General features: G+C 41.5%; 3 protein-coding genes across 10 annotated transcripts in view; all 3 read left to right on the plus strand.

The window, feature by feature from the left end:
• The first annotated feature begins 125 nt into the window (after positions 1–125).
• On the plus strand, positions 126–1,973 carry LOC133654045 (small nuclear ribonucleoprotein-associated protein B'). Its single transcript, XM_062054038.1, has 7 exons — positions 126–278; positions 794–945; positions 1,032–1,143; positions 1,223–1,375; positions 1,444–1,573; positions 1,653–1,778; positions 1,858–1,973. The coding sequence occupies exons 1-7, from the start codon at positions 276–278 to the stop codon at positions 1,896–1,898; spliced, it is 717 nt and encodes a 238-aa protein (XP_061910022.1). The 5' UTR covers positions 126–275; the 3' UTR covers positions 1,899–1,973.
• A 2,108-nt stretch (positions 1,974–4,081) lies between these two features.
• Positions 4,082–21,139, plus strand: LOC133647287 (lysosomal protective protein-like). 4 transcript variants are annotated; one of them, XM_062043327.1, is made up of 15 exons: positions 4,082–4,295; positions 4,433–4,647; positions 13,616–13,779; positions 13,847–13,958; positions 14,030–14,080; positions 14,147–14,233; positions 14,326–14,481; positions 19,091–19,267; positions 19,353–19,444; positions 20,070–20,148; positions 20,231–20,379; positions 20,465–20,540; positions 20,612–20,701; positions 20,758–20,859; positions 20,932–21,139. In XM_062043327.1, the coding sequence occupies exons 3-15, from the start codon at positions 13,616–13,618 to the stop codon at positions 21,013–21,015; spliced, it is 1,419 nt and encodes a 472-aa protein (XP_061899311.1). In that variant the 5' UTR covers positions 4,082–4,295; positions 4,433–4,647; the 3' UTR covers positions 21,016–21,139. The 4 variants fall into 4 exon arrangements, with proteins under 4 accessions (XP_061899311.1, XP_061899312.1, XP_061899310.1 ...); XM_062043326.1 differs by having other exon boundaries at positions 4,083–4,295; positions 4,433–4,620; XM_062043328.1 differs by lacking the exon at positions 4,433–4,647.
• A 1,108-nt stretch (positions 21,140–22,247) lies between these two features.
• Positions 22,248–27,048, plus strand: part of LOC133647349 (ketohexokinase-like) — an 11,817-nt gene continuing 7,016 nt past the window's right edge. For all 5 annotated transcript variants that reach the window (XM_062043330.1, XM_062043332.1, XM_062043333.1 and 2 more), the window contains exon 1: positions 22,248–22,384. In XM_062043330.1, the coding sequence (XP_061899314.1) occupies positions 22,272–22,384 (113 nt within the window). In that variant the 5' untranslated portion in view covers positions 22,248–22,271. The remainder of the gene's footprint in view (positions 22,385–27,048) is intronic.

Consider the following 27,048-nt stretch of genomic DNA (forward strand, 5'->3'; position numbering starts at 1 on the left):
CCTTAAAAATAAATAAATTGTACGTTAGAGTGTGAAATATGTTTTAGCTCTACGTGCTTGACTGGGTGAAATCTGACAACGAGTTTAATGACGTCGCATGGTAGGAACAAATGTTTGTTCGTTTCTGGGGCAAGCTTTTCATGTAGCACCACCGGTCGCTACGTTACTTCCGGTGAAGGTCGAATAAAGAAGGGGCTGGCGGGACAACCGCGGTTCAATTTTTTGGGTTTTGTGAGGTGAATCCGGCGGTAATCGGAGCCATCAGAACCGCAAACATGGTTAGTATCTTCACAAGTTAGAGCTGATGTGTTCACCACCTCGATGCGGCTACTATTGGCTTTATTTTGCAACATTTTTGGGGATGAATGAACGCCACTGTGTTGTCTGAAAGCAGGAGTCGAATGCTAATGCAATCACCGAACCATAAACCTCAACATTCAACGTACATACTCCTTTGCTGTATTTGTTGCTAAAAGTCATGTGTGATTTAAAACATTTTATTTTTGTGGTAATAAGTTTTTTTAATTCCGGGCTAGCATAACCGCTAGCTAGCTAGCACTACGACGTTGTGGTAACGTAAGTTGAGGGGCACAATGTTAACCATTTTTGCCCCTCGTATTATAGTATTATTAGGAACGGTTATGAATGTATTATTTCTAATTAAGCAGGAGTTGCCTTGTACTGTGATTATTTAGTAAGTAAACAATATGTAAAGTGATCAGAAGTCTCGCTATGCTCTTAGAAGTACGTCTTATGAGGTCATAATCATGGCGGCGTGTGGGTTTGCCCTCAGACGGTGGGCAAGAGCAGTAAAATGTTGCAGCACATCGACTTCAGGATGAGGTGCATCCTGCAAGACGGTCGCATCTTCATCGGCACCTTCAAGGCATTTGACAAACATATGAACCTGATCCTGTGTGACTGTGACGAGTTCAGGAAGATCAAGTATGCACAGGGACACTCCTTAAGAAACTTCCCAGCCGTAGTGGTCTGTGTCAAAGCGCACGAGCAATGTTGTCTTTCTGACGCAGGCCCAAGAACTCCAAGCAGCCAGAGCGAGAGGAGAAGAGAGTTCTGGGACTGGTCCTGCTGAGGGGAGAGAATCTGGTGTCCATGACTGTGGAGGGACCACCCCCTAAAGACGTAAGAATGCGCGTACACACACATTCACTGTTTCTTGCAAAGTAAAGTTCTAATAAATGGTGATGTCTTGTCCCTTCAGACCGGCATCGCTCGTGTTCCTTTGGCAGGTGTGGCAGGCGGTCCAGGTGTGGGTCGGGCGGCAGGTCGTGGCATTCCGGCTGGTGCACCGATGCCTCAGGCTCCTGCTGGACTGGCGGGGCCTGTGAGGGGTGTGGGCGGACCGTCGCAGCAGGTAACCATGGCGATCACACCTGCCATGTCAAGTCTCCACAGTTGCTGAAAGTAGAGTGCATCTCCTAGGTGATGACCCCGCAAGGCAGAGGCACCGTCGCCGCAGCCGCTGCTGGCGCAAGCATTGCTGGAGCGCCCACGCAGTATCCACCTGGACGAGGAGTCCCGCCCCCAATGGGCCGTGGCGCCCCGCCTCCTGGTAGGGTTTAAACTGATGTTCCCGTCATGTCTGTTGGAAATGATGGATACTAATTGACTGGGTCCTTGTCCTTCCGCAGGAATGATGGGACCACCCCCTGGAATGCGGCCTCCCATGGGACCTCCAATGGGTATGCCTCCTGGCAGAGGAGCACCAATGGGGATGCCCCCTCCAGGCATGAGGCCGCCTCCCCCTGGCATGAGAGGTAAGCACTTCCCTTGATGAAAACATGAAGTGGATTAAATGAATGTTTGCTCACCTGTAATCTCCTTTTATTGTTGCAGGACCACCACCTCCTGGCTTGAGACCACCTCCCCGTCCTTAAAAAGGAAGCTCATCCACTGTATAGATTTTTTTTTTTTTTTACAATTTTTTCAAATAAAGTTACCGGTTTTCTTCATGCTGGGCTGATTGTCACCGTGGTAACGGGTTCAATAAATGTGTCTAAAAAAAGCCAATCAGTTGTGAATGTTTGTGTCAAATGAGCATGTAAAACTTCATTTATAGCTTGACTTAACACTTGACTGTTGCTGTAAATTTAAACAATATTTACTGCCAATGTTTGTAAACATACAGTAAGGTCAAGGACCGTTGACAAGTTCTTTACAATTTTGCCTTTATCATATGCGATAGATTTGAAATAAGTCAATGAAATCTGCATGTGTTGAAGGAAGACTTTCATCTTTGAACAACTTTAACAAATACAAACCCTGTTTCCATATGAGTTGGGAAATTGTGTTAGATGTAAATATACACAGAATACGATGATTTGCAAATCCTTTTCAGCTTATATTCAATTGAATGCACTACAAAGACAAGATATTTGATGTTCAAACTCATAAACTTTTTTTTTTTTTTTGCAAATAATTAACTTAGAATTTCATGGCTGCAACACGTGCCAAAGTAGTTGGGAAAGGGCATGTTCACCACTGTGTTACATGGCCTTTCCTTTTAACAGCACTCAGTAAATGTTTGGGAACTGAGGAGACACATTTTTTAAGCTTCTCAGGTGGAATTCTTTCCCATTCTTGCTTGATGTACAGCTTAAGTTGTTCAACAGTCCGGGGGTCTCCATTGTGGTGTTTTAGGCTTCATAATGCGCCAAACATTTTCAATGGGAGACTGGTCTGGACTACAGGCAGGCCAGTCTAGTACCCGCACTCTTTTACTATGAAGCCACGTTGATGTAACACGTGGCTTGGCATTGTCTTGCTGAAATAAGCAGGGTCGTCCATGGTAACGTTGCTTGGATGGCAACATATGTTGCTCCAAAACCTGTATGTACCTTTCAGCATTAATGGCCCCTTCACAGATGTGTAAGTTACCCACGTCTTGGGCACTAATACACCCCCATACCACCACAGATGCTGGCTTTTCAACTTTGCGCCTATAACAATCCGGATGGTTCTTTTCCTCTTTGGTCCGGAGGACACGACGTCCACAGTTTCCAAAAACAATTTGAAATGTGGACTCGTCAGACCACAGAACACTTTTCCACTTTGTATCAGTCCATCTTAGATGAGCTCAGGCCCAGCGAAGCCGACGGCGTTTCTGGGTGTTGTTGATAAACGGTTTTCGCCTTGCATAGGAGAGTTTTAACTTGTACTTACAGATGTAGCGACTAACTGTAGTTACTGACAGTGTGTTTCTGAAGTGTTCCTGAGCCCATGTGGTGATATCCTTTACACACTGATGTCGCTTGTTGATGCAGTACTACAGCCTGAGGGATCGAAGGTCACGGGCTTAGCTGCTTACGTGCAGTGATTTCTCCAGATTCTCTGAACCCTTTGATGATATTACGGACCGGAGATGGTGAAATCCCTAAATTCCTTGCAATAGCTGGTTTTTCTTAAACTGTTCAACAATTTGCTCACGCATTTGTTGACAAAGTGGTGACCCTGGCCTCATCCTTGTTTGCGCATGACTGAGCATTTCCTGGAATCTACTTTTATACCCAATCATGGCACCCACCTGTTCCCAATTTGCCTGTTCACCTGTGGGATGTTCCAAATAAGTGTTTGATGAGCATTCCTCAACTTTATCAGTATTTATTGCCAACTTTCCCAACTTCTTTGTCACGTGTTGCTGGCATCAAATTCTAAAGTTAATGATTATTTGCACAAAAAAAACATTTATCAGTTTGAACATTAAATATGTTGTCTTTGTTGCATATTCAACTGAATATGGGTTGAAAAGGATTTGCAAATCATTGTATTCCGTTTATATTTACATCTAACACAATTTCCCAACTCATATGGAAACGGGGTTTAGAATTTGCCACATAGGAATTACAGCTATGTGGGTAATTGTTTTATTTTCAGTGGCTTAACTGACAATTGTGAATATATTGACATGTTTTCTCTGACTACAAAGTGTTCACAACATGTGTTTGGAAACACTTGTTATGAGATTAGCCTATATGTGTGTGGCCCTTTAACTGCTGCGAGGTGAGTGACGTCAGTGAGAGTGTGGGCGAGAGAGAAGAGAGGGAGCGGTAGCGTGAGTGTGGGCGAAAACTAGTTGTGGTGGATTGGCTGTGTGCAGACATTAATAAAGTTACGAGTTGCCACTAATCGCCGGACTCATTATTCACCCTGGAGTCCGGAGCTAAGGAGACCCACTGCCGGGTAGAGTGAAGGGTGTTGCCCCCGAGATACATCGGCCCTGGAGGAGTCTCCCCTGCGCCCCTCGACTACGGTCTGGGGAGCCGGAAGCAGGAAAGGTGCAACACACTCAATAATGCTCACTGATATACAATAGATGTGTCCAAGCTTTCGACTGGTACTATAGTTACTGAAAGCTATTTATAGCTATGTCTTCGATAAAACCAAGCATGTTTTTTCTCCGTTTTTAAAATAGAAATGGGTATTGAATCTAAAACGAACGACAGGGAGGAAATGAAAGCCACTGAAAGTTTCCCAACAAAGTCATGTGACCCCATCAAGTGACGCACCAGGTCACGTGACAAAGCATTTTCAGTAGCTGCGAAGCTCCGGTGCAAGTGTCCCCACACCAGTGACACCGTGAGACGTCCACGCAAAGAGAAGGTGAGAGGACACTTGACACCTAACAAAGTAACTCGAGACATTGAATTCCCTTTTTTGTTGTGTTATTTTGGCAGGATGCGCGCTGTCGTTAGTGATTAGCTTGTGCTGCTCGCTAGCCACTCATTACGTCACTTGATTGTTAAAAGTAAACATATCTATTTGATGTATTTTTATACTGCTGTGACGTATGAACCACTAAATGGCTGTCCTAACCAAGCTGTTAACGCTGATAATTCACGCTTCCTCTTTTTAAAAACGTCTAAAAGTTGTCATTGGAGAAACATGTTTGGTAATGACAACCTTTTTGGAGGTTCCTTTTCCTCTTTCAACTTCTGTGCTTAACAATGTGGTTGCTTTTACATAAAATGCTATGGTTTTGTTACTTTGTAAGACATTTGACCTGAACGCCACATGAGTAGTTAAGTGGCCGCCTGCTGGTCATTGGGTGATACTGCAACGCCGCGTTGCCAGATGGCAAATGACAAATTATCGCACCAGAAGCTTACAATCACTGTATCTTATTTTGAAGAAAACTATCATACATGCAACTGTAAAACTTTGCCTCAGCTGTGTGTCTGGAAATGAATAGGAAAAAGGAAAGTTTTTGTTGTACAACCTTTTTCTCCATGTTTATTACTGTGATAATGTAGTCACACCACAAGCTTTACAAAGTTGACATAACATGTTGTTCACTTCCTACATAGGGAAGGTGTTTTAATAAATAAAGTATCAATAAACAAATGTCTATCTCACAACACCCAAAAGGGACAAGCGGTAGAAAATGGATGGATGGATAAACAAATGTCTTTAAAAAATGGAGTAAAAGTGTAACAAAAATAAGGATGTCATTAAAGTAAAGTTGGACTACTTTAAGAAATAGGTTAATAGGAATAAGTGGAACCATTTAGGACAAGTAAATCAAAGAGAATAAAAACAACTATGGACATACTTGAGTATCATTTTGGCTTAATTAGAAGTCATTTTTGGATATAAAGTATGTAATGGTTTATTGGGAATGATCAATGAATGACATGATTGCTTAAAATTGTGAAATTTGGCATAGTCTTCATGATCCGTTGTTTTAGTAGAGTTATTGTTGATTGTTGATGACTTCAAGCTGGTCTTTGGGATTTTTGTCTTTTCATCTCCTTCCTCGAGTCCTGTATTTAATTTGATGCAGATTTTGCAGTGGGTGCTTAAGGTGTGTTGAATTTTCTCCTGTTTCTTTATTTTTCTTATTTCTCTTTATATTTTATTGTGGAATTTCTTTGCAATGTCAGCGTTTCCTTTTGTCAGACGGTCATTCATATAAAAGTGTGCAGTATAGCTTATAATGCCGAATGTGTGATAAGGTGGGTAGTAATATTTACTGAGGTCACTTTTTAGAGCGATTGTACATGTCAGAGTAGTTTTAATGTGACATACTTTTCCCTTTTGCGTCAGTATTTTTGTAAAACACCATTTTACTTCATTACATTGAGTTTCAATTTGATTGCTGCATTTATTCATATCATTGTATTTAACTATAATCTATTGATTTCTGCTTGCAAAGGTGTATTTATATGGCTCATTAGGGACTTCTGTCACATGACTGTTTTGAACAATCCAACTAAGTACAGTGACCTTTGACTCCATTTCTCCAATCAAACAGAGCCTTGAAGTCACATGACCGCACTCGAAGTACGCACTGTAAAAAGTGACATGACGTCATAACTCTTCAATGTTTACTTACAAACTAGGAAAAATAACATTATATCATCATCTGTGTCAGCAGAAATGGTCACATTTCAGGCTACAAGAATTCCACTTCCAACTAACTGATGTGCTAATAATTTTCTGGCCTTATAGCCATGTTCAAAGAACTTTGATCTTGAGCGGGCCATTTTTTCAGTGGCACGGTCTGTTGTAACAACATTCAGTTGTGCCTGCCGAGAGAATATTTCCTTGTAAACATCTGGGTTTTGAGAGACAGCATAAAAGTTGTCTAGTGAGGATATGCATAGTCAGCTTAGTCAATTTATTCTTCCTGAGTCTTTTCTCATGACTTGTATAAGAGATTATCACCCCGCTAATGTGCACCATCAGCGTCTCCGAGAGCACAGAGGTCGACACTCTGGGGGTCTTGTTCAAGAGTATATAGAAATCTATTTGACTCGAAATAAAATCAACAAAGTCCTTATTTAAAAGTAATCGTGTTTAAGACGCCACGGCGCATGTGTGGTTGTTAGGTTTTTAAAGCGTATAGCCATTAAAATTGGTGCATGATCCGAGATAACCATTGCATCGTATTTACATGTAGGTAGGGATGAAAGTAAATTTTTATCAACTAAATAGTAATCAATACGGATAAAGGTCTGATGGGTGTGAGAAAAGAATGAACATTGCCTTTTAATAGGATTCATAAAGCGCTAGACATCTGAGACTTAGACAAACTTTATTGATCCACAAGGGAAATTGTTCCACACAGTAGCTCAGTTACAAAGGATAAAGACTGAGACAGAAAATTCCTCCATAAAAGACTGGATTACTTAGCCGATCTTGATGGTTTTGGGTGATGAGTGATCAAGCTGGGGGTAAAGCCAACAGTTAACGTCTCCTCCTACTGTTCTGTAGTACATTGATTAATCAGGAAAATTCAGAAAAAGGTGTCATCATCATAGTTGGGAGCGTAAACATTTACGAGGGCTACTGGGATGTTTGAAATCCGACCAGTGACGATAACATACCCTCCATTGGGGTCAGAAATGTTGTTTGAGAGTATAAAAAGAACAGATTATGGAGCAGAATAGTGGCACCCCTCGATTTACCCAAAAATGAAGAATGAAAGATCTGTCCTACCCGTCCTCGTCAGCAGGTTTGAAATGAGTCTCCTGCAGAAAGATGACATGAGCGCCCATATGCGAAGATGGTGTGGCACCTTACTTCACTTTATAGGATTATTATGGAGCCAGAACACTGCCAGTAAGATTTGGTATCGGAAAAAAGTTGACATTGTACCAAAACTTATATTGGCAACAAATAAATACAAACATTAAAAAATACTATTTTTGGAGGATTGGATGGATATTCATATTTTAGTTGACATTTTTTTTTTTTTTTTTGTGTATCTTTTGTATTTCAAAGGTTTTATGATTGCTTCTCTTTTTTACGTTTTTGTTTCTTTTTTTTTTGGTTTCGCTTTATTTTATTTACGGTATCTAAATAATGGCAGTGTTTTAGAATGAGGGGCGGGCTTATAACAAGTTTACCAGGAAGCAGTTTTACTGGACTGTAAAAACACAGTAGAAGAAAAAAGGAGGAGAGATGGTGTCTAAATCAAGTGTAAAAGTTACAATATATTTGTGTTAACTGAGCCATACCTTGAGGATGTAGTATAAGCGGTACAGAAATTGATTTGTGTTTTTAAATTATCCATGTTTGTCTCAATATAGCTGTGATATTTGGGGAAATTCCGTATAGAACAATACTTTGTTACATTTCCACGTGGAGAGAGATAAGAGTGACTTTTAAAATGTAAGATTAGCTGTATTTATTCATTTAAAACATTTAACACCAGACATGTAAAGCATGGTGTGACATGAGTAACCAATTTGTGTTAAAATACGAGTGTTTGACTGTCATAATGTTGAATGACCTCCGGCGGTTCTTCCTCTTGTTCCCCCGGGAGGTAGTGGATCATATCCAGGCTGTGGAGACAACTTCATGCATGCAACTTTTTTCAGCGTTTGGAAGTAAGGGGTTAGTGCGTCTGCCTCACAATACGAAGGTCCTGAGTAGTCCTGGGTTCAATCCCGGGCTCGGGATCTTTCTGTGTGGAGTTTGCATGTTCTCCCCGTGACTGCGTGGGTTCCCTCCGGGTACTCCGGCTTCCTCCCACCTCCAAAGACATGCACCTGGGGATAGGCTGATTGGCAACACTAAATTGGCCCTAGTGTGTGAATGTGAGTGTGAATGTTGTCTGTCTATCTGTGTTGGCCCTGTGATGAGGTGGCGACTTGTCCAGGGTGTACCCCGCCTTCCGCCCGATTGTAGCTGAGATAGGCTCCAGCGCCCCACGCGACCTCAAAGGGAATAAGCGGTAGAAAATGGATGGATGGATGGAAGGAAGGAAGGAAGTAAAACCTTACATCTGATCTGTCTTTTTCTTTCTATGTTCAGTTCAGTTCAGTTTCAGTTTATTTCGAACATGCATACGATACAATGTAATGCATCACCTATTTGCAGTTGTTTCATTACAGCACGTCCGAAAAGGAGTAGGAAGAAGCAGAGCTTATTTAATCCTACCTCTTTTCATACCATAGCAATTTTATTTTATTCCCTTGTTCTCTGTAACAGAACAGTGAATACATAAATGATAAATAAATAATATACCATAAGTAAACAAATACATCAGTAATCATTATCTGATAAAAAAAAAAAAAGGGTTCAAAATGTTCATCATAATTGTTCTTTGTACTTTGTGAACACTTGCAGTTTTAACAGTCTCTTAAACAGAATCATATTGGTGCTTTGTTTAATTTCTTTGGTTAATCCATTCCATAACTTAATTCCACATACGGATTTGCTAAAGGTTTTAAGTGTTGTACGTGCATACAAATGTTTTAAATGAGAGTTTCCTCTATAAAGTTACATTTCTCCTCTTTTGTTGAGAAGAATTGTTGTACATTCTTGGGTAGCAGGTTATAGTTTGCTTTGTACATAATTTTAGCTGTTTGCAAATGCACTAATTAATTGAATTTCAATATTTGTGATTCAATAAATAAAGGGTTTGTATGTTCTCTGTATCCAAAATTATGTATTATTCGAATTTATCTTTTTTGTAATGCTGTTAATGAATGAAGCGCCCATTTGTAGTTGTTTCTCCATATTTCTACACAATAACTCAGATATGGTAACACTAGTGATCAGTAGAGAATATGATGTGATATTTGGTCCGGAACATATTTTCAGATATGGTAACACTAGTGATCAGTAGAGAATATGATGTGATATTTGGTCCGGAACATATTTTGCTTTATTCATTTTTGATGTGTTTCTTGCTACTTTATGTATTTTTTACACAAGAGGTTTCCAGTTAATTTTATCATCTATTATTTACACCTAAATAGGTGGACTCATGTCTTATAATAAGTATTATTCTGACTTGTATAAGCAATGTGCTGAAACTACAGCTATTGTGATTAGTTCCCTGCCTTAATTGCAAATAATACAAAGTAGGGGAATGCAATGCAGATATCCTAAAGGATATTCCACATATTTACATGTACATTCAAAAGCACAACGTACAAATTTTTAAAACATCAACTGCTATAATGTAGAGCTGAGAATTATTTAAAATTAATTTAAAAAAATAGACTGGACTTTTAGAGGAGACATTTCTATTGTCCTTCAGCTAGACACTTCACCCTTGCTCTTGATGGGTTGTGGTTAGGGCCTTGCATGGCACCTCCCGCCATCAGTGTGTGAATGTGGAAAAAGTGATGAAGCGTTTTGAGTACCTTGAAGGCAGAAATACGCTATACCTATACTAAGTATAACCCATTTACCATATTAACAGTTACATTAAAGCATCTTTAAGATAATATCTGAGTAGTACTGTGGGATGTTGGTGTATGTAATTCAACAAGAAAGACAAATAAGATGTCCCCCTTTGTGGGACATCTGGACTTCCTACACAAGCGTGTTTCTGAGAGGACATCCAACATACAGTGCATCATTATCAAGTGAGCGATCATAAAACCTTTGAAACCCACAAAAACAAAAGTGTACAAACATATGAATATTGGCATCGAAAACATCCACCAAAAATGTAGTATTTTTTTCAATGCTTATTTATTTGTTACTAAAACTTGTTTCGGTGCCAATACAACTTTTTTTACAATGTCCTTTTTTTTCCGATACCAAATCTTACTGGCAGTCTTGTGGTTCCATAGATTGTTAAATCCCAGAGTTAAAACTAGTGAACCTGATGCCACACCCACCGGATGTTGTTGTTGGATTAGTGTCATAAAACAGAACACAAGTATGCAAATTTGTGGTAGAATTTGAAAAGAATAAATAAAATAAATAAATCGATAACAAGATCAACTTTACTGATGTAAACAAAAGGAAAACACACAAACAACCCCTACACCAACCCCAAAACACCTGCAGAAGCAGGGTGCACACACCCTCTCCTCCCCACAAGAAAAACCCTCATGCCTTACTGCAGTGGTTCTCAAATGGCGGTACGCGTACCCCTGGGGGTACTTGAAGGTATGCCAAGGGGTACGTGAGATTTTTTTAAAATATTCTAAAAATAGCAACAATTCAAAAATCCTTTATAAATATATTTATTGAATAATACTTCAACAAAATATGAATGTAAGTTCATAAACTGAACATCAAATCAAGTAGGCTATTCCATTAATTACAATGCAACAATGCAATATTCAGTGTTGACGGCTAGATTTTTTGTGGACATGTTCCATAAATATTGATGTTAAAGATTTCTTTTTTTGTGAAGAAATGTTTAGAATTAAGTTCATCAATCCAGATGGATCTCTATTACAATCCCCAAAGAGGGCACTTTAAGTTGATTATGATTACTTCTATGTGTAGAAATCTTTATTTATAATAAAATCACTTGTTTATTTTTCAACAAGTTTTTAGTTATTTTTATATCTTTTTTTCCAAATAGTTCAAGAAAGACCACTACAAATGAGCAATATTTTGCACTTTTATACAATTTAATAAATCAGAAACTGATGACATAGTGCTGTATTTTACTTCTTTATCTCTTTTTTTCAACCAAAAATGCTTTGCTCTGATTAGGGGGTACTTGAATTAAAAAAATGTTCACAGGGGATACATCACTGAAAAAAGGTTGAGAACCACTGCCTTACTGCACTAAGCAGCTGTGAAAAAACAAACTGCACGAAGGGAAATCGAAATGTGACATGTCGTCAACAAGTTAAGTGTACTGAGGTAAATGTTCAAACAAAAAAAGAGAGAAAAAAGGCCATATAGTTACAGCTTAATATCAGCAAAGAGCTCTTATATACACATTCGAATAGTAGTCGTTTTGACAAAACCGACAAGGAGTAACCATACAAACAATACTGTCTGAGTGAGGCAGAAAAAAATCAATAAGCAAGGCAAGACTTTCACAAACTCAAATAGTAGTCATGTTAAAAAAAATTACCCAGAGCAAACTCAGTAGCAACACTATCCGAGTGAGGAGAAACAAGTCCCAACAAGTATCCAGATAATTTATCTTGCGCTTCAAGGATTTGCAGTCCTTAAGGCCTTAACAGCAGCAAACAGCAAGCATGTTAGCGTGACTCTTGGACGGAGTCTGGTGCAACTCCCATTTTTAAATGATTTTCTACAAAGTCTGCTGCTTGTACTGGGTCCTCAAATCTGTGAGTCTGGCTGTTGGATAAAGTGATCCGCAGCGTCGCTGGAAAGAGAACGTCTCTTCACGTTGGGACATGAATGCAACTTTTTCTTCACCGAAGCAAAGTCTGCTCGTTTCCGAGTTACGGCCGGAGTAAAGTCGGGAATAATAGAAACCCTCTTGCCCATATGGCCGAGAAGCCTCACACGCTGTTGTAGAATCTGGTTCCGGACTTGAAATAAATTCACTCGTACAACGAGCAGCCGAGGAGGTTCGCCATATTTAGGCCTAGAGCAAGCACGATCCAACATGGGCTTGTCGTCGAGCTTCACCACATCCTGCAAGAACTGAGCGGTGAACTCAGTCGGACGGGGGCCCTCACAGCCCAACACTAGGATATTATTTCACCTCAAGCAGCCCTCCATCACATATTTTAGAGAGGAGATCCACAGTTGCAGTTAGCTTGTTGACACAAGCACAGAGATGGGTTAGCTTGTTTGCATTAGCATTAGCAGTGAGTTCAAGGCGAGCGATGGCCCCGCCATGGGACGAGAAATTGCTCTCGAATGGTTCCATTCCAATTTCTCCTGACAATGAATTTAAGATTGTCGAGGATGTCTGCTCGCACTTCATCCCTCTTCCGACTTATGCTCCTAAAAAGGACCAAGTCGACGATCGACTCCTCCATGATATCTGGATCCGGAGACGCACAAGGCTTGGAGCGGCCTGGCTTGTTGGATTTCCCTCGGCCAGACATTGCATAATACACAGGTGCGATGACCGGAAAAAAAGGCTTCACATGACCGGTTCGTAAAAGTATTGTAAAGTTGACAGCTGGAGTTGACAAAAGTCCCAATAAAACAAAAAAGGTCACATTTCTACAGAGCCCCTGCTAAGCACGCCCTACAGCGTGTATGCTCCATACTGTTTTTACCTTTTAATGAACTAACCGCACAGCTGGGGATAAAAAGCTGTCACTGGCACAACAATGCCCCCCACCTGGCTATAAAAAGGGCATGTGGGAGAATGGGTTATACTTGTATAGCGCTTTTCTACCTTTTAAGGTACTCAAAGCGCTTTGACACTATTTCCACATTCACACACTGATGGCGGGAGCTTCCATGCAAGGTGCTAACCAGGACCCATCAGGAGCAAGAGTGAAGTGTCTTGCTCAAGGACACAACGGACGTGACTAGGATGGTAGAAGGTGGGGATTGAACCAGGAACCCTAAGGTTGCTGGCACGGCCACTCTCCCAACAGCGCCACGCCGAATGCACAACATCAGACGCAGTGCAGGATGTATCCTGTTTGCTAATAGCCATGTATTGAAGGGGTGAACTTATCCTGCATAGTGAGATTTTTGGAATTATCGATCGCACACCGAGTGAAATTAAAGGATAAATATCGTCTGTCCAGCAACATAACTGCAATCTGTGTTCTTTACTTAATCAATAATTATAGATATATGTGATTGAGAGCTGTTTAGAATGGTCTATGAGAGGTTAAAACTATGATTAATTTAAAAAGTTGTCCGTAGGATGCTGTATAATTGTATAAGCCCATCAAATGTGCTAAATATTTCCTGTCCAATGATGTCAGTTCCTGTGTGCTTGCAGATGCTGCGGCTGTGGTCGGGCTACATCCTGTTCTGGCTGGTAAGCGTCAAGGCGGCGCCGGCGGACCACGAGGTGGTCACGCTGCCCGGCCTCCACAAACAGCCTGGTTTTAAACATTACTCGGGTTATCTGAGTGTGCCGGACGGGAAGCACCTGCACTACTGGTCAGAACCAGAATTGCCATGTTCGCTGTGTCCCTCTTTGCTAATTTACTCTCTCACCCGCTTGCAGGTTTGTGGAGTCCCAGAATTTGCCCTCATCCGACCCAGTGGTGTTGTGGTTGAACGGCGGTCCCGGGTGCAGCTCTCTGGACGGACTACTGACCGAACATGGACCCTTTCTGGTACACCACTCCCCGCATTTTCATTCCAGTCTTCCGTCACCAAATGTGCTGAATTTTGACCTGTGCTTCAGATTCAGGATGATGGCTTTACGCTGCTGGAGAACCCATACTCTTGGAACAAGGTGACTGCTTTGCACTCCCTGACCTGTCTTGTGACCCGTCACGTAACCTTTCCCCTTTTTGAGCAGGTGGCGAACATGTTGTACCTGGAGTCTCCAGTAGGGGTGGGCTTCTCGTACTCCGACGACAAGAGATACGTTACCAATGACACAGAGGTCCGCAGCACGCCCCAGCCAGCTCAGCTCTTGATTGTTCTCCTCAAGGTTGGCTGTTTAAAAAAAATTAAAACATAAATTCCTCCTCACAGGTGTCCATGGTCAACTACTTGGCTCTGAAGGAGTTCTTCAATCTCTTCCCCGAGTTGAGTAAGAACGAGCTTTTCCTGACCGGAGAAAGCTACGCAGGAATCTACATTCCCACGCTGGCTGAGAGAGTGATGGAAGACGACAGCCTCAACCTGAAGGTTCTGCTTTATGGCCGCACTTTCTTACCTTGTTTACCGTTACATCCCTAGTCAATTAACAAGTAAAAAGTCAAGGGCGGTCACGGCATGTTCTTGCCTCGGATGTTGGTAAAATTTTTAGGGCATTACGGCAAATGACGAGGGCTGTGTGTGTGTGTGTGTGTGTGTGTGTGATTTTGCTCGACGATATATATCGACCTACAAATTATTTCCCATAAACGATATTGACATTTCTTTTAGACCAAATTAACCACTGAAGTAATGACAATACATAATAATTTCAAATGCATTATTTTCAACATTGTAATTGATATGTAAACATTTACATCTCAAGTTAAATAAAACAAACAAATAATAAACTAAGTATACTCTGTTTGTAAGCAAAACTTTGCACTTATATTAAAATTACAACCAAAAGCAATAAAATAGGTTCTGTCTTTGTTAAGGAGGGTGTTATGGACCCTTAAATATAAATAACCAAAACAATAATCAAAATGGCTAAATAAAGTAACCAAAATGATCACGGTTATTATTATTACCGTGGTATTGTTGAATGTGCTCAAAAAGTACTTATATACACACTAAAATATTTTAACCAAGTTGTATTTTTTAAATAACTAAAATAAATAACCACACCATACTTTATTGGCAGAGAAAACCTGAAATATTAGTCTGGCTTCATAAGAGCCATATAATTTTTTATTTGTGTGTTTAAATGTTTATCTTCTTCCATTTTAAATTGTAAAGGTTGATCACTTGTTTCACTTCCCGTTTGTGACATCACGCAAGTTCACTTCCTGTTGAAAAGACGTTTCAACTCAAAACTGTCAAGTTTATTGATAACTTCAATCAGCACAAAACATGTTCAATGTGAATACTGTAGCTCAGTTGTTTAAACAGCAATGGGTACAAGTTTAATTAGGGGAATGATGTTTCGAAATGGGAAAAGACCTTTAAAGGCCTACTGAAACCCACTACTACCAACCACGCAGTCTGATAGTTTATATATCAATGATGAAATCTTAACATTGCAACACATGCCAATACGGCCGGGTTAACTTATAAAGTGCAATTTTAAAATTCCCGCCACACTTCCGGTTGAAAAACTCCTTTGGATATGATTTATGCGCGTGACGTCACAAAAGCAACGGAAGTGGTTGGACCCCATCGGACCCGATAGAAAAGCCTCTTGTTTTCTTCGACAAAATTCCACAGTATTCTGGACATCTGTGTTGGTGAATCTTTTGCAATTTGTTTAATGAACAATGGAGGCCGCAAAGAAGAACGTTGTAGGTGGGATCGATCTGTGTCTTAGCGGCTAAGTACAATACTTACAGCAACACAACAAGGACTACTTACCCTGATAGCAGACGCCTAGCCGATGCTTGCCGCCAAACCCACGGATGAAGTCCTTCGTCGCGCCGTTGATCGCTGGAATGCAGGTGAGCACGGCTGTTGATGGGAAGATGAGGGCTGGCTGGCGTAGGTGGAGCGCTAATGTTTTATCATAGTTCTGTGAGCTTTAGCCTTAGCGTCGTTAGCAACAGCATTTTTAAGCCTTACCAGGATGAGAATTTTTAACCGTGTAGTTACATGTACATGGTTTAATAGTATTGTTGGTCTTCTGTCTATCCTTCCAGTCAGGGGTTTATTTATTTTGTTTCTATCTTCATTTGAGAACGATGCTATCACGTTAGCTCGATAGCTAAGTGTGTCACCGATGTATTGTCTTGGAGATAAAAGTCACTTTAAATGTCCATTTCGCGTGCTCGACTCTCATTTTCAAGAGGATATAGTATCCGAGGTGGTTTAAAATACAAATCCGTGATCCACAATAGAAAAAGGAGAGAGTACATAGTTCTGTGAGGTCCGGTTGCTAAGTTGCTAAATTAGCCTTAGCGTCGTTAGCAACAGCATAGTTAAGCCTTACCAGGCTGAAAATTTTTAACCGTGTAGTTACATGTACATGGTTCAATAGTATTGTTGGTCTTCTGTCTATCCTTCCAGTCAGGGGTTTATTTATTTTGTTTCTATCTTCATTTGAGAACGATGCTATCACGTTAGCTCAGTAGCTAAGTGTGTCACCGATGTATTGTCTTGGAGATAAAAGTCACTTTAAATGTCCATTTCGCGTGCTCGACTCTCATTTTCAAGAGGATATAGTATCCGAGGTGGTTTAAAATACAAATCCGTGATCCACAATAGAAAAAGGAGAGTGTGGAATCCAATGAGCCAGCTTGTACCTAAGTTACGGTCAGAGCGAAAAAAGATACGTCCATCACTGCCTCTCAAGTCCTTCACTGTAACGTTCCTCATCTACGAATCTTTCATCCTCGCTCAAATTAATGGGGTAATCGTCACTTTCTCGGTCCGAATCTCTCTCGCTCCATTGTAAACAATGGGGAATTGTGAGGAATACTAGCTCCTGTGACGTCACGCTACTTCCGGTACAGGCAAGGCTTTTTTTTATCAGCGAGCAAAAGTTGCGAACTTTATTGTCGATTTTCTCTACTAAATCCTTTCAGCAAAAATATGGCAATATCGCGAAATGATCAAGTATGACACATAGAATGGATCTGCTACTCCCGTTTAAATAAAAAAAAATCATTTCAGTAGGCCTTTAATGTCGGTCATTTACATGTTGGCATTTAAGCTAGCTAGCAAGCTAGCGCCAGTCCGTTCGCCCGTACCAAAGTGCGGTCATGAATGAAGTTTTTTTGACCCATTTAATTTAATACAGTAATACTAACCGTCGGGAGTTTTACAGCGGTTATCTACCGTTTATTTGTAGTTCAAACGCCCACAGCCGAACACGCACATTTAAAAAACACAAAAGACAAACTTTGATATGAACGTAAGAGCTGCATGAAACTGGGCAAAGAGCCGCGGTTTGGTCAGACCTGCACTATGTTATGCTAACGGGCCAGCAGCATCGCTTCGCCGCACAAACAGTTTAAAGACACTTAATGAAGGACAAACGATTCACGCCCTTCTTTTAATTCCGCTGGTGCACAAATGCGCGCAGCTGCTGAAACCGATGAAAAGCGTGAAGCAATTTATCGGCGCTGGAAAACTTACCCACTTAATTTTAAGGACTTCATTTGACATATCAAATATCGGCCCTGGGATAGTTACCGTATTTTCCGCACCATAAGCCGCCCCGTGTTATAAGCCGCACCTTCAATGAATGGCATATTTCAAAACTTTGTTTACCTATTAGCCGCCCCGTGTTATTAGCCGCACCTACGCTACGCTAAAGGGAATGTCAAAAAAAACAGTCAGATAGGTCAGTCAAACTTTAATAATATATTACAAACCAGCGTTCTAACAACTCTGTTCACTCCCAAAATGTAATGTGCAAAATTGCAATCACAAAAATAGTAACACTCAAAATAGTGCAGAGCAATAGCAACATCAATAACTCAACGTTGCTCATACGTTAATGTCACACAACACACAAAATAAACATTTAAAGCTCACTTTCTGAAGTTATTACTCATCCACAAATCCCTCGAATTCTTCTTCTTCGGTGTGCTTCACTTGTTTTTTGACACCATCTGTGATGTGGACGCGCATGGACTCGTAGATCAACAGGGACGGAGCTGCGTGAAAAAAGTCACCCGGTCTCTTCGCTCATTTTTTCTTCATCCATCCATCCCTTCGAGTTAGCTTTTATGATGACGCCGGCTGGAAAGTTCTCTTTTGGCAAGGTCTTCCTTTTGAATATCACCGTGGGTGGAAGTTTCTGGCCGCTAGCATGGCAAGCTAGAACCACAGTGAAGGACGACTTCTCATTCCATGTGGTGCGAATATTCACCGTACGTGCTCCCGTTGTATCCACAGTGCGGTTCACATGAATATCAAAAGTCAGTGGAACCTTGTACGCGTGTCTCTTAGTAGGAGCCATTTTGTGGTCTTTACAGAAACACACAAATGAAATGAAACGTAATATCCGCGCGCTTCTTCTTCTACGGGGGCGGGTGCTCACCTTGGCGGTTGCTTACAGTAGAAGAAGAAGCGCTTCCTCTTCTATGGGGCGGTTGCTCACCGTAGAAGAAGAAGCGCTTCCTCTTCTACGGGGAAAAAAGATGGCGGCTGTTTACCATAGTTGCGAGACCTAAACTGTATGAAAATAAATATTAATATTAATCCATATATAAGGCTCACCGGGTTATTAGCCGCACTTTCAGCTTTTGAGAAAAATTGTGGTTTTTAGGTGCGGCTTATGGTGCGGAAAATACGGTAACTGGCTCTCCAGCTTTGCAAATAAACATGCTGCAGGACTGCTTGTATCTTGCATTACATCACACATTTTAGATGCAAGCCGATATCCTTCAATACTTGTTTTTTTTCGCTGATATCGGACCAATTTCAATATCAGACGGGAAACTCCTAGTGCCAAAACAGGTAGTGAGTGTGCCACACACTCACTGCTCCTGACTCATGGTGTTGCTTTTTGCCCCTGGAGGCAAAAAGTGTGGGCATCCCTGATCTAGTCCAAGAGGGTCAAAGACTTTCCATGATACTCTTTGATATTTACATTTTATTTCACTAAACACTCCAGAATCATTCCAATAATTTAAAAAAAAATTAAGTCATGTGTCTGCAGGGCATGGCGGTTGGGAACGGGATGTCGAGCTATGAGATGAACGACAACTCTCTGGTCTACTTCGCTTACTACCACGGCTTGCTGGGACATAGCTTGTGGAGCCAACTGAAGGCGTTCTGCTGCAGCGAGCAGAAGTGCAACTTCCATAACAACCAAGACGTCAAATGCTCTAACAGTGTGAGTGTCACCGTTTCTTTCCTTTTTTTTTTCCTGCTGACTTCCAAGGTCCTTCAGGTGTTTGACGTTCGCTCCTCTTCCTTAGCTGGCGGAGGTTCAGGACATCATCTACAGTTCTGGACTCAACATGTACAACCTTTACGCCCCCTGTCCAGGTGGCGCCCCCCAGAGGTTCAGGTGAGTTGAAGCGGCCGAGCGGGTTGAGACCTCAGAAGCAAGCCTCTGTTATAAGGGTGAACTTGTCACGACCATAGGCGATCTACATTTCTGCCAGTGGGTGCTTAGTGTGTGTGTATTAAAAAAAAATAGAAAAAGATGTTCAGCGAAGTTAATATCCCATATGATTTGTGGCTTTATTATTTTGTAAAACGGACCAAACTCGCCACAAAATTAACTACAACAAGATTGATTTTTCAAAAATTATTTTAAAGATTGAAAGTGGGTGCTCTGCATTGTCCGTGGATGCTCGGGCCCCGAAGCAACCACGGGATCGACACCTATGGTCACGACAACAGAATTTCAGATACTTCTGATACAGTACTTATTCGATACTGCAATCAAAAAAAGGAACCTCTGTACTTCTAAATTCTAAACATATATATATAGCTAAATAAATGTTAAATAAGTACATTTATGGAAATACTGGATATTTTTTAAGACTGCAGCATTCTTCTTTGGGGGCTGACTTATTGCTCACATGCCGAGAATAGATAAAGTCTTGTACCCACGATACCGGGGGAAAAAACAGGTATCGATGTATTTTTTGCACGTTGGTATCAATACTGCGCATTTCTGTTCGCAGTGTTGAGCGAGGCCAGCTGGTCATCAGAGATTTCGGACACTTCTTTATTCATCATGAGTGGACTCAGCTGTGGAAGCAGGTCTGGACAACCCACCTCAGGACATGTGTACCTGGGGCTCTCTCTCAATGTGTGTTTGTGTGTATGTGTGTTCGCTTTTCAGAAGCTCCGAGGTCTGGCGTCGCTTCATCGATCCTTGCGGCTGGAGCCTCCCTGCACTAACTCCACCCCTGCGACGCGCTTCCTGAATGACCCATACGTGCTAAGTGCCTTGCACATCAGCCCCAAGGCATTGGCCTGGACTATCTGCAGGTACAACACACAGGAAGTTGTAGTGTTTACCACTTCCTATGAAAAAAAGAACATAAAAACACTTGCTATGACCTTTTTTTGATAGCTCCGAGGTGAATCTGAACTACGGTCATCGTTTCATGGACGTCAGAAAGCAGTACCTCAAACTACTGGCTGCTCTGGTCTGACAACTTCCTTCACGTCCACACTTCCCGTTGATTTTCAACTTAAAGGTTGGTGTTTGGTTTTGTAGAAGTACCGTGTCCTGGTGTACAACGGCGACGTGGACATGGCATGTAACTTCATGGGGGACGAGTGGTTCGTGGAGTCGTTGAACCAGCAGGTAAGGCGATGTCCTCGAGTGATGGACACACCGGTTGCTAACACGGCGTCTCTCAGGTTGAGGTGAGTCGGCGTACGTGGCTTTACGAGGATCAAGGCGGACGACAGGTGGGAGGCTTTGTCAAAGAGTTTGACAACATAGCCTTCCTCACTGTGAAGGTAAATGCTAAGCGAGACGGTGTTGTGTTTGACCACTGAGTCGCTGACCTTTGGTGTCTTGTCTGCCCGCAGGGTTCGGGTCACATGGTACCGACAGACAAACCGCTGGCGGCGTTCACAGTCTTCTCCAGATTCATCAAGAGGCAACCGTTCTAACCTCAGCTGCCAGTCTTCTAGCATTTGCTCTCCCGGTTACCATGGTAACAAGCACTGCCCAGAGCTTTTTTTATGTTGCTGCTGTTTATTTTTAAATAATAAACTTTGACCTTCAATCAATCAATCAATCAATGTTTATTTGTATAGCCCTAAATCACAAGTGTCTCAAAGGGCTGCACAAGCCACAACGACATCCTCGGTACAGAGCCTACATACGGGCAAGGAAAAACTCACCCCAGTGGGACGTCGATGTGAATGACTATGAGAAACCTTGGAGAGGAACGCATATGTGGGTAAACCCCCCCCCCCCCCCTCCTCTAGGGGAGACCGAAAGCAATGGATGTTGAGTGGGTCTGACATAATATTGTGAAAGTCCAGTCCACAGTGGATCCAACATATCAGCGAAAGTCCAGTCCATAGTGGGGCCAGCAGGAAACCGTCCCGAGACGGGTCAGCAGCGCAGAGATGTCCCCAACCGATGCACAGGCTAGCGGTCCACCCCGGGTCCTGACTCTGGACAGCCAGCACTTCATCCATGGCCACGGACCTGTGTAACTCCCCTTCCACAAGGGAGAGGGGAGCAGAGGAGAAAAGAAAAGAAACGGCAGATCAACTGGTCTAAAAAGGGGGTCTATTTAAAGGCTAGAGTATACAAATGAGTTTTAAGATGGGACTTAAATGCTTCTACTGAGGTAGCATCTCTAACTGTTACCTTGACCTTTTTGCATCTTGATTATTATATTCCATCCATCCATTTAATACCGCTTGTCCCGTTCGGGGTCACGGGGGTGCTGGAGCCTATCTCAGCTGCATTCAGGCAGAAGGCGGGGTACACCCTGGACAAGTCGCCACCTTATCGCAGGGCCAACACAGATAGACAGACAACATTCACACTCACATTCACACACTAGGGACCATTTAGTGTTGCCAATCAACCTATCCCCAGGTGCATGTCTTTGGCGGTGGTAGGAAGCCGGAGTACCCTGAGGGAACCACGCAGTGAGTGATATAAATTATGATATAATAGATGAGAGTTCATAAATGTCGTTAATTTCCTACGAAAGGAAAGATGGAGTCTATCCCAGTTTACTTCGAATGAGGCGCATTCTTTTTGATGGCGTTCTGTCAGTTCCTATCTCAACCACAAAGTGGCGGGCAAAGCCCAGTTGGTCGGACGCCAATAAATACATTGAAAGGGGTTAATTGTGACGTTTGCCTACCAAAGTCCACACAAGTTGTAACAACGCGTCGGGAAGATGAGCGTTCGCAGCATGGAGCATAAAGACAAGAAGGTCCTTTGCATCGGCCTTGTGTGCCTCGACATCATCAGCGTGGTGGATAAATATCCAGAAGAAGACACTGACAGCAGGTTGGCATGCAGGCCAGAGCTAGCGCTGCTAAAAACACTAACTAGCCTAGCATAGACAATGGAGAAGATAAACTAGAGGTACTGCAACATAACTGAACTCATCAGACATAGATATCAATCAATCAATCAATTCCTTTATTGTCATTGTCATAATAACACTTAAGTCATACATGTCAACGAGATTTTGTTTGAGCTTTGTCCAGCGGCATAGAAACTGCATTAAAGTGCAGGTTGACCATATAGTTCACAGTTTAGCATTGTCAGGAAGATGGCGAATAAAGGGGGTGGGAACAGTCAGATGTCTGATGGGTGTTACGTTGATGTTGCAGTAATGCAGTGTCCAGAGCACAATTATTGAGGTGGTGAAGAGTGAGGTAATGAGATGGTCCGGGGCAGCAAAGGGGCAGGCTGTTCATTTAGCAGTCTCACAGCCTGGGGATACAGACTGTGAGACATTCTGGTGGTCCTGGCGCGAATCGATCTATACCTTCTTCCAGAGGGTAGCAGGTTGAAGAGGCCATGTGCTGGGTGGTATCTGTCCTTCAGGATGTTGTGTACTCGCTTTAGGCAGCGAGTTGTGTACATGGCACTCATCTCTGGGAGTATCGTCCTTGTAATTTTCCCCGCCGCTTTACCACTCGCTGGAGGGCCTGTTGGTTCGCTTTAGTGCAGCTAGCAAACCACACTAAAAAGCCGTAAGTGAGGACACTGCTGATGGCACAGTTGTAAAAGTTAACCATTGATTTCTGCGGAATGTTTGCGCATTTTAGTTTCCTCAAAAAAAAAGACGTTGTTGGGCCTTTCCGACTGTAGAAGCAGTGTTAATGTCCCAGCATAGATCTTCTGTTATGTTCACCCCTAAGAATTTGAAATGCTTGACCCTTTCTACTAGATTGTTATTAATTAAAAGTGGAGGGTGTTTGCTCTGCCCTTTCCTGCGGAAGTCTACAATTAGTTCTTTGGTTTTGTTAGTGTTAAGAACCAAGTTGTTGTTAGCACACCATGAAGCCAGCTGTTGGACCTCTGCATTGTATGCTGTCTCATCATTATTGCTGATGAGCCCAAGTACTGTGGTGTCGTCGGCATATTTGACAGTGAGATTGGATGTTGAAGAGGCTATACAGTCATGTGTGAAGAGGGTGAAGAGCACAGGGCTTACACAACCCTGTGGAGCGCCGGTGTTGATGGTGAGCGTGGCAGAAATGTGCTCGCCTATTTTCACATACTGTGTGCGATTTGTTAAAAAGTCCAAATCCAGTTGCAGAGGAAGGTGTTGAGACCAAGGTTGTGAAGCTTAGATCTGAGTCTGTTTGGCCTTATTGTGTTAAATGCTGAGCTGAAATCGACAAAGAGCAGTCTTGCATAAGTGTCCTTAAGCTCAAGATGTTCCAAGAGTCTATGGATTACAATAGCGATGGTGTCTTCGGTTGATCGGTTCTTCCGGTACGCAAACTGATATGGAAGTAAACGTCCTGTTTTCATTCATTACAGTCGCTTTTCAAGCTAATGGACAATGCTTTGCTAAAGAACTCCTGTGTTTGTGTGTTGTGTTCAGGTGTGTGTGGCACAGCAATGTATTTATGTGTTGTGTTCAGATGTGTGTCTTAATGTCTTGGCACTCACCATCAAGGGTTGGAATTGGGAGTTAATAGAGCTGCAGCTATCGAATATTTTAGTAATTGAGTATTCTATCGAATATCCCGATCGATTAATCGAGTAATCTAATAAATCATTTTTATTTAATTTATAAAAATTTTTTTTCCTGTCCAGCTTATTAGGCAAATCATATTGTTGATGTGGATGCCCATATTGGCTGTACAAATTTACACGCACAGCTGAAATGCGTCCGCGGTTGATTGTGCCAATTTGTGTAAAAACAGGTGTTGTAAATCATGTACAATTTATTTCAACATGATTTCTCTAGTTAGAAAATGGGTTCTTGTAGGCTGAAATGGGAACACTTATACTGACACAGATGACAGCAAATAGTGATGGGTTGATGAGGCGTCATGAAGCGTTTCGACACATTGCAAAACTGTATTGATACTGTGTCACTAAATACTGACATCTGCTGGACATTTAAAATCCCTACAGGCAAAGACCCGCTCACAGGGCACAGAGGAGGCGTCAGTGCGACACAGTTCGCGCATCGGTCACGTGACCGAAACAGCTCAAGATCGGTCACGTGACTTTCTAAAAGCGGTACACAGGGTTTTGCTCTATGAGCTCGACGCATGCGCCGATGCATCTGTGTTGCCGGACCCATCACTAACAGCAAATTATATGGATGTTCTTTTTACTAGTTTGAAAGTAATCATTGAAGATTACTGTATGTGTGTGTATATATATATATATATATATATATATATATATATATATATATATATATATATATATATATATATGTATATATATATGTGTGGGAAAAATCACAAGACTATTTCATCTCTACAGGCCTGTTGCATGAGGGGTTTCCTCAATCATCAGGAGATTTCTGATGATTGAGGAAACCCCTCATGAAACAGGCCTGTAGAGATGAAATAGTCTTGTGATTTTTCCCACACATACATATTACGCTCTACCACGGTATCGAGCATTATTTTTTTGGATAATCTAATTGAGACATATATATATATATATTTTTTTTTTAAGACAAAGCTTTGTGTCGTTATTGGCTGATGTCAACATTTGGGGTTTTTCTCATGGTGTTTCTTGCTGTTTTCCAAATTTTTGCCGGTGTTTTTTTTTTTGTAATGTGCTCAGGGACAATGACAATCAAGTCACTGCACGGTCCACATATGGCCCCTGTGCCGCACTTTGGGCATCCCTGCTGTAAAAGCTAACTGCTTATGGCCACTATAGTCTTTGTACAGTAGTATATTTGTTCTGGTCACATATGGGATGCGAGGCACATGTTTTTTACGTCAGCACCGGAATGAGTAAAATCAGCTGTTCAACTGGCGGTTTTTCCTGTATGATAAAAGAGGGGATAAATGCGGAAGTCCTTCTTTAGCTGTCGCCTTATTACTGTCTTTGCACATGTCAATGTTTAGTTTTGTATTCACAATAAATCAACACAAAATCCATACTTGTGCTTCCCGTCGCAATGACGTGAGCGATAAGGGTCAGGGGTTCAAATGCGTGCCTGTTTGCGGGTCTGTTGGTCATTCTCCGGGCGGGGGTTTCACTGATGTTATATTAATACTTTTTTTCCCTAATATTTTTGCAAAAGGGCGGTAGGGTTCAAAGAGCAACTGGTCGATCGCTATGAAGGGGTGGTGACCCCTGCTCTAATGTGACTGATGGCCTTACGCAGTGTGCCACTCGTACGCTAAGGGGCAATTGTGGTCATTTCAGCTTGTTTAGCTCTGTGTAAATGTAAATAAAATAGAAGAAGGGTTGCTACATGCTAATAAGTTAGCGCTGGTAGCTTTCTCGCTCCGGATTTAACAGATAAGTACTTTTCACTGCTAATTGGTGTTGTTGGTAATGTTTTAATGTGTTTAAATGAGACTTGTGGTTATTAGGATCATCTGAGACGTACAAAAAATATCGCTGTCATGACACATAATTACATTGCGAGCTGATATAATTGTTAAACAAGTAGGTTTCTAATTTACAATATCACCGGCAATTAAGTGTTAATTTTGACAGCAGTTTTAATGTAGTTTTAGTCATAGTCTTTTGACGAAAATGTATTTCAGTTTTGGTCGTATTTTAGTCATGTAAATTAATTTAGTTTTAATCCAGTTTTAGTCGACTTTTACATTTATCAACATTTTAGTTGACTAAACTATAAAGTATAACAGACCACCCACATTTGAAGTTGTCTTGAAAGCACTTTTATTAATTATTTACTATTGCAGAGCATCTCAAAAACTAAATTCACAACAAGACCTGTACTCCATGTATATTTCAATAAGCACATTTCACACTAACTTTACTGTGTTATTGTTTAGCTGAAATTAAGCATTTGTTTTTCAAATGTTGAATAATATATAACTAAAATAGTCAAAGTAGTTTTATTTTAGATTGGAGGGCAAGCTCGCCTATGGGTACTACAAAAGTAGTGGTTGAGTAAGCAGTCTTGCTCCTTCTTTACTGTCTTTAATAATAACAGTAATTCAGTACAGTATGAGTCATTTAGAAATATTAGTTTAGGTCTACTTACTATTGTGTAGATGTCCTGATGATTAGCCTGTAGATGGCTCTTCGAGTTGATTGTATTTTTACCGGAGAAAATTTAAGCCACAGGGTTTACAATGTGTCTTGTTGTCTACCGTTGAAAAGGTAAAATGTCGCCATATGTCTTCTTTTTCTTCCGGTTGTAGAAGACATTATGAAATGATGTGTGTAAAAAAATAAGAAGTAGGGATCATGTAACAATATAATAATTTCATATAACAGTTATTCTGACCCAAATTATCACCGTAATCATTATTATCGCAGTATTGTGTAATGTGCTCAAAAAGATGTCTATGAATGTTCTCATTCATCCAGGTCATTGTCATCTCAGGGCATTCAATCGATCGCAACTGGACTGTTTGGTTTGTCTTAGAAGACGTTTTACCTCTCATCCAAGTAGGCGTCATCAGTTCGTGCTCATAGACTTAGATTGGTCAAATGCAGTCTAGCGGCTGGTGCCAAAACCCCAAATGTTTATT

This window comes from Entelurus aequoreus, linkage group LG01, assembly GCF_033978785.1.
Source record: "Entelurus aequoreus isolate RoL-2023_Sb linkage group LG01, RoL_Eaeq_v1.1, whole genome shotgun sequence".
In the NCBI taxonomy this organism is placed as follows: domain Eukaryota; kingdom Metazoa; phylum Chordata; class Actinopteri; order Syngnathiformes; family Syngnathidae; genus Entelurus; species Entelurus aequoreus.

Excerpts from the sequence above, each read along its gene's own strand:
- LOC133654045 (XM_062054038.1), top strand. Across the intron at positions 1,376-1,443 it reads TGGGCGGACCGTCGCAGCAG|GTGATGACCCCGCAAGGCAG; the intron begins GTAACCATGGCG and ends TGCATCTCCTAG. Across the intron at positions 1,574-1,652 it reads CCGTGGCGCCCCGCCTCCTG|GAATGATGGGACCACCCCCT; the intron begins GTAGGGTTTAAA and ends GTCCTTCCGCAG.
- LOC133647287 (XM_062043325.1), top strand. The coding sequence starts at position 13,592 with ATGTCAGTTCCTGTGTGCTTGCAGATGCTGCGGCTGTGGTCGGGCTAC. Across the intron at positions 13,959-14,029 it reads CCGAACATGGACCCTTTCTG|ATTCAGGATGATGGCTTTAC; the intron begins GTACACCACTCC and ends CCTGTGCTTCAG. Across the intron at positions 20,541-20,611 it reads TCAAACTACTGGCTGCTCTG|AAGTACCGTGTCCTGGTGTA; the intron begins GTCTGACAACTT and ends TTGGTTTTGTAG.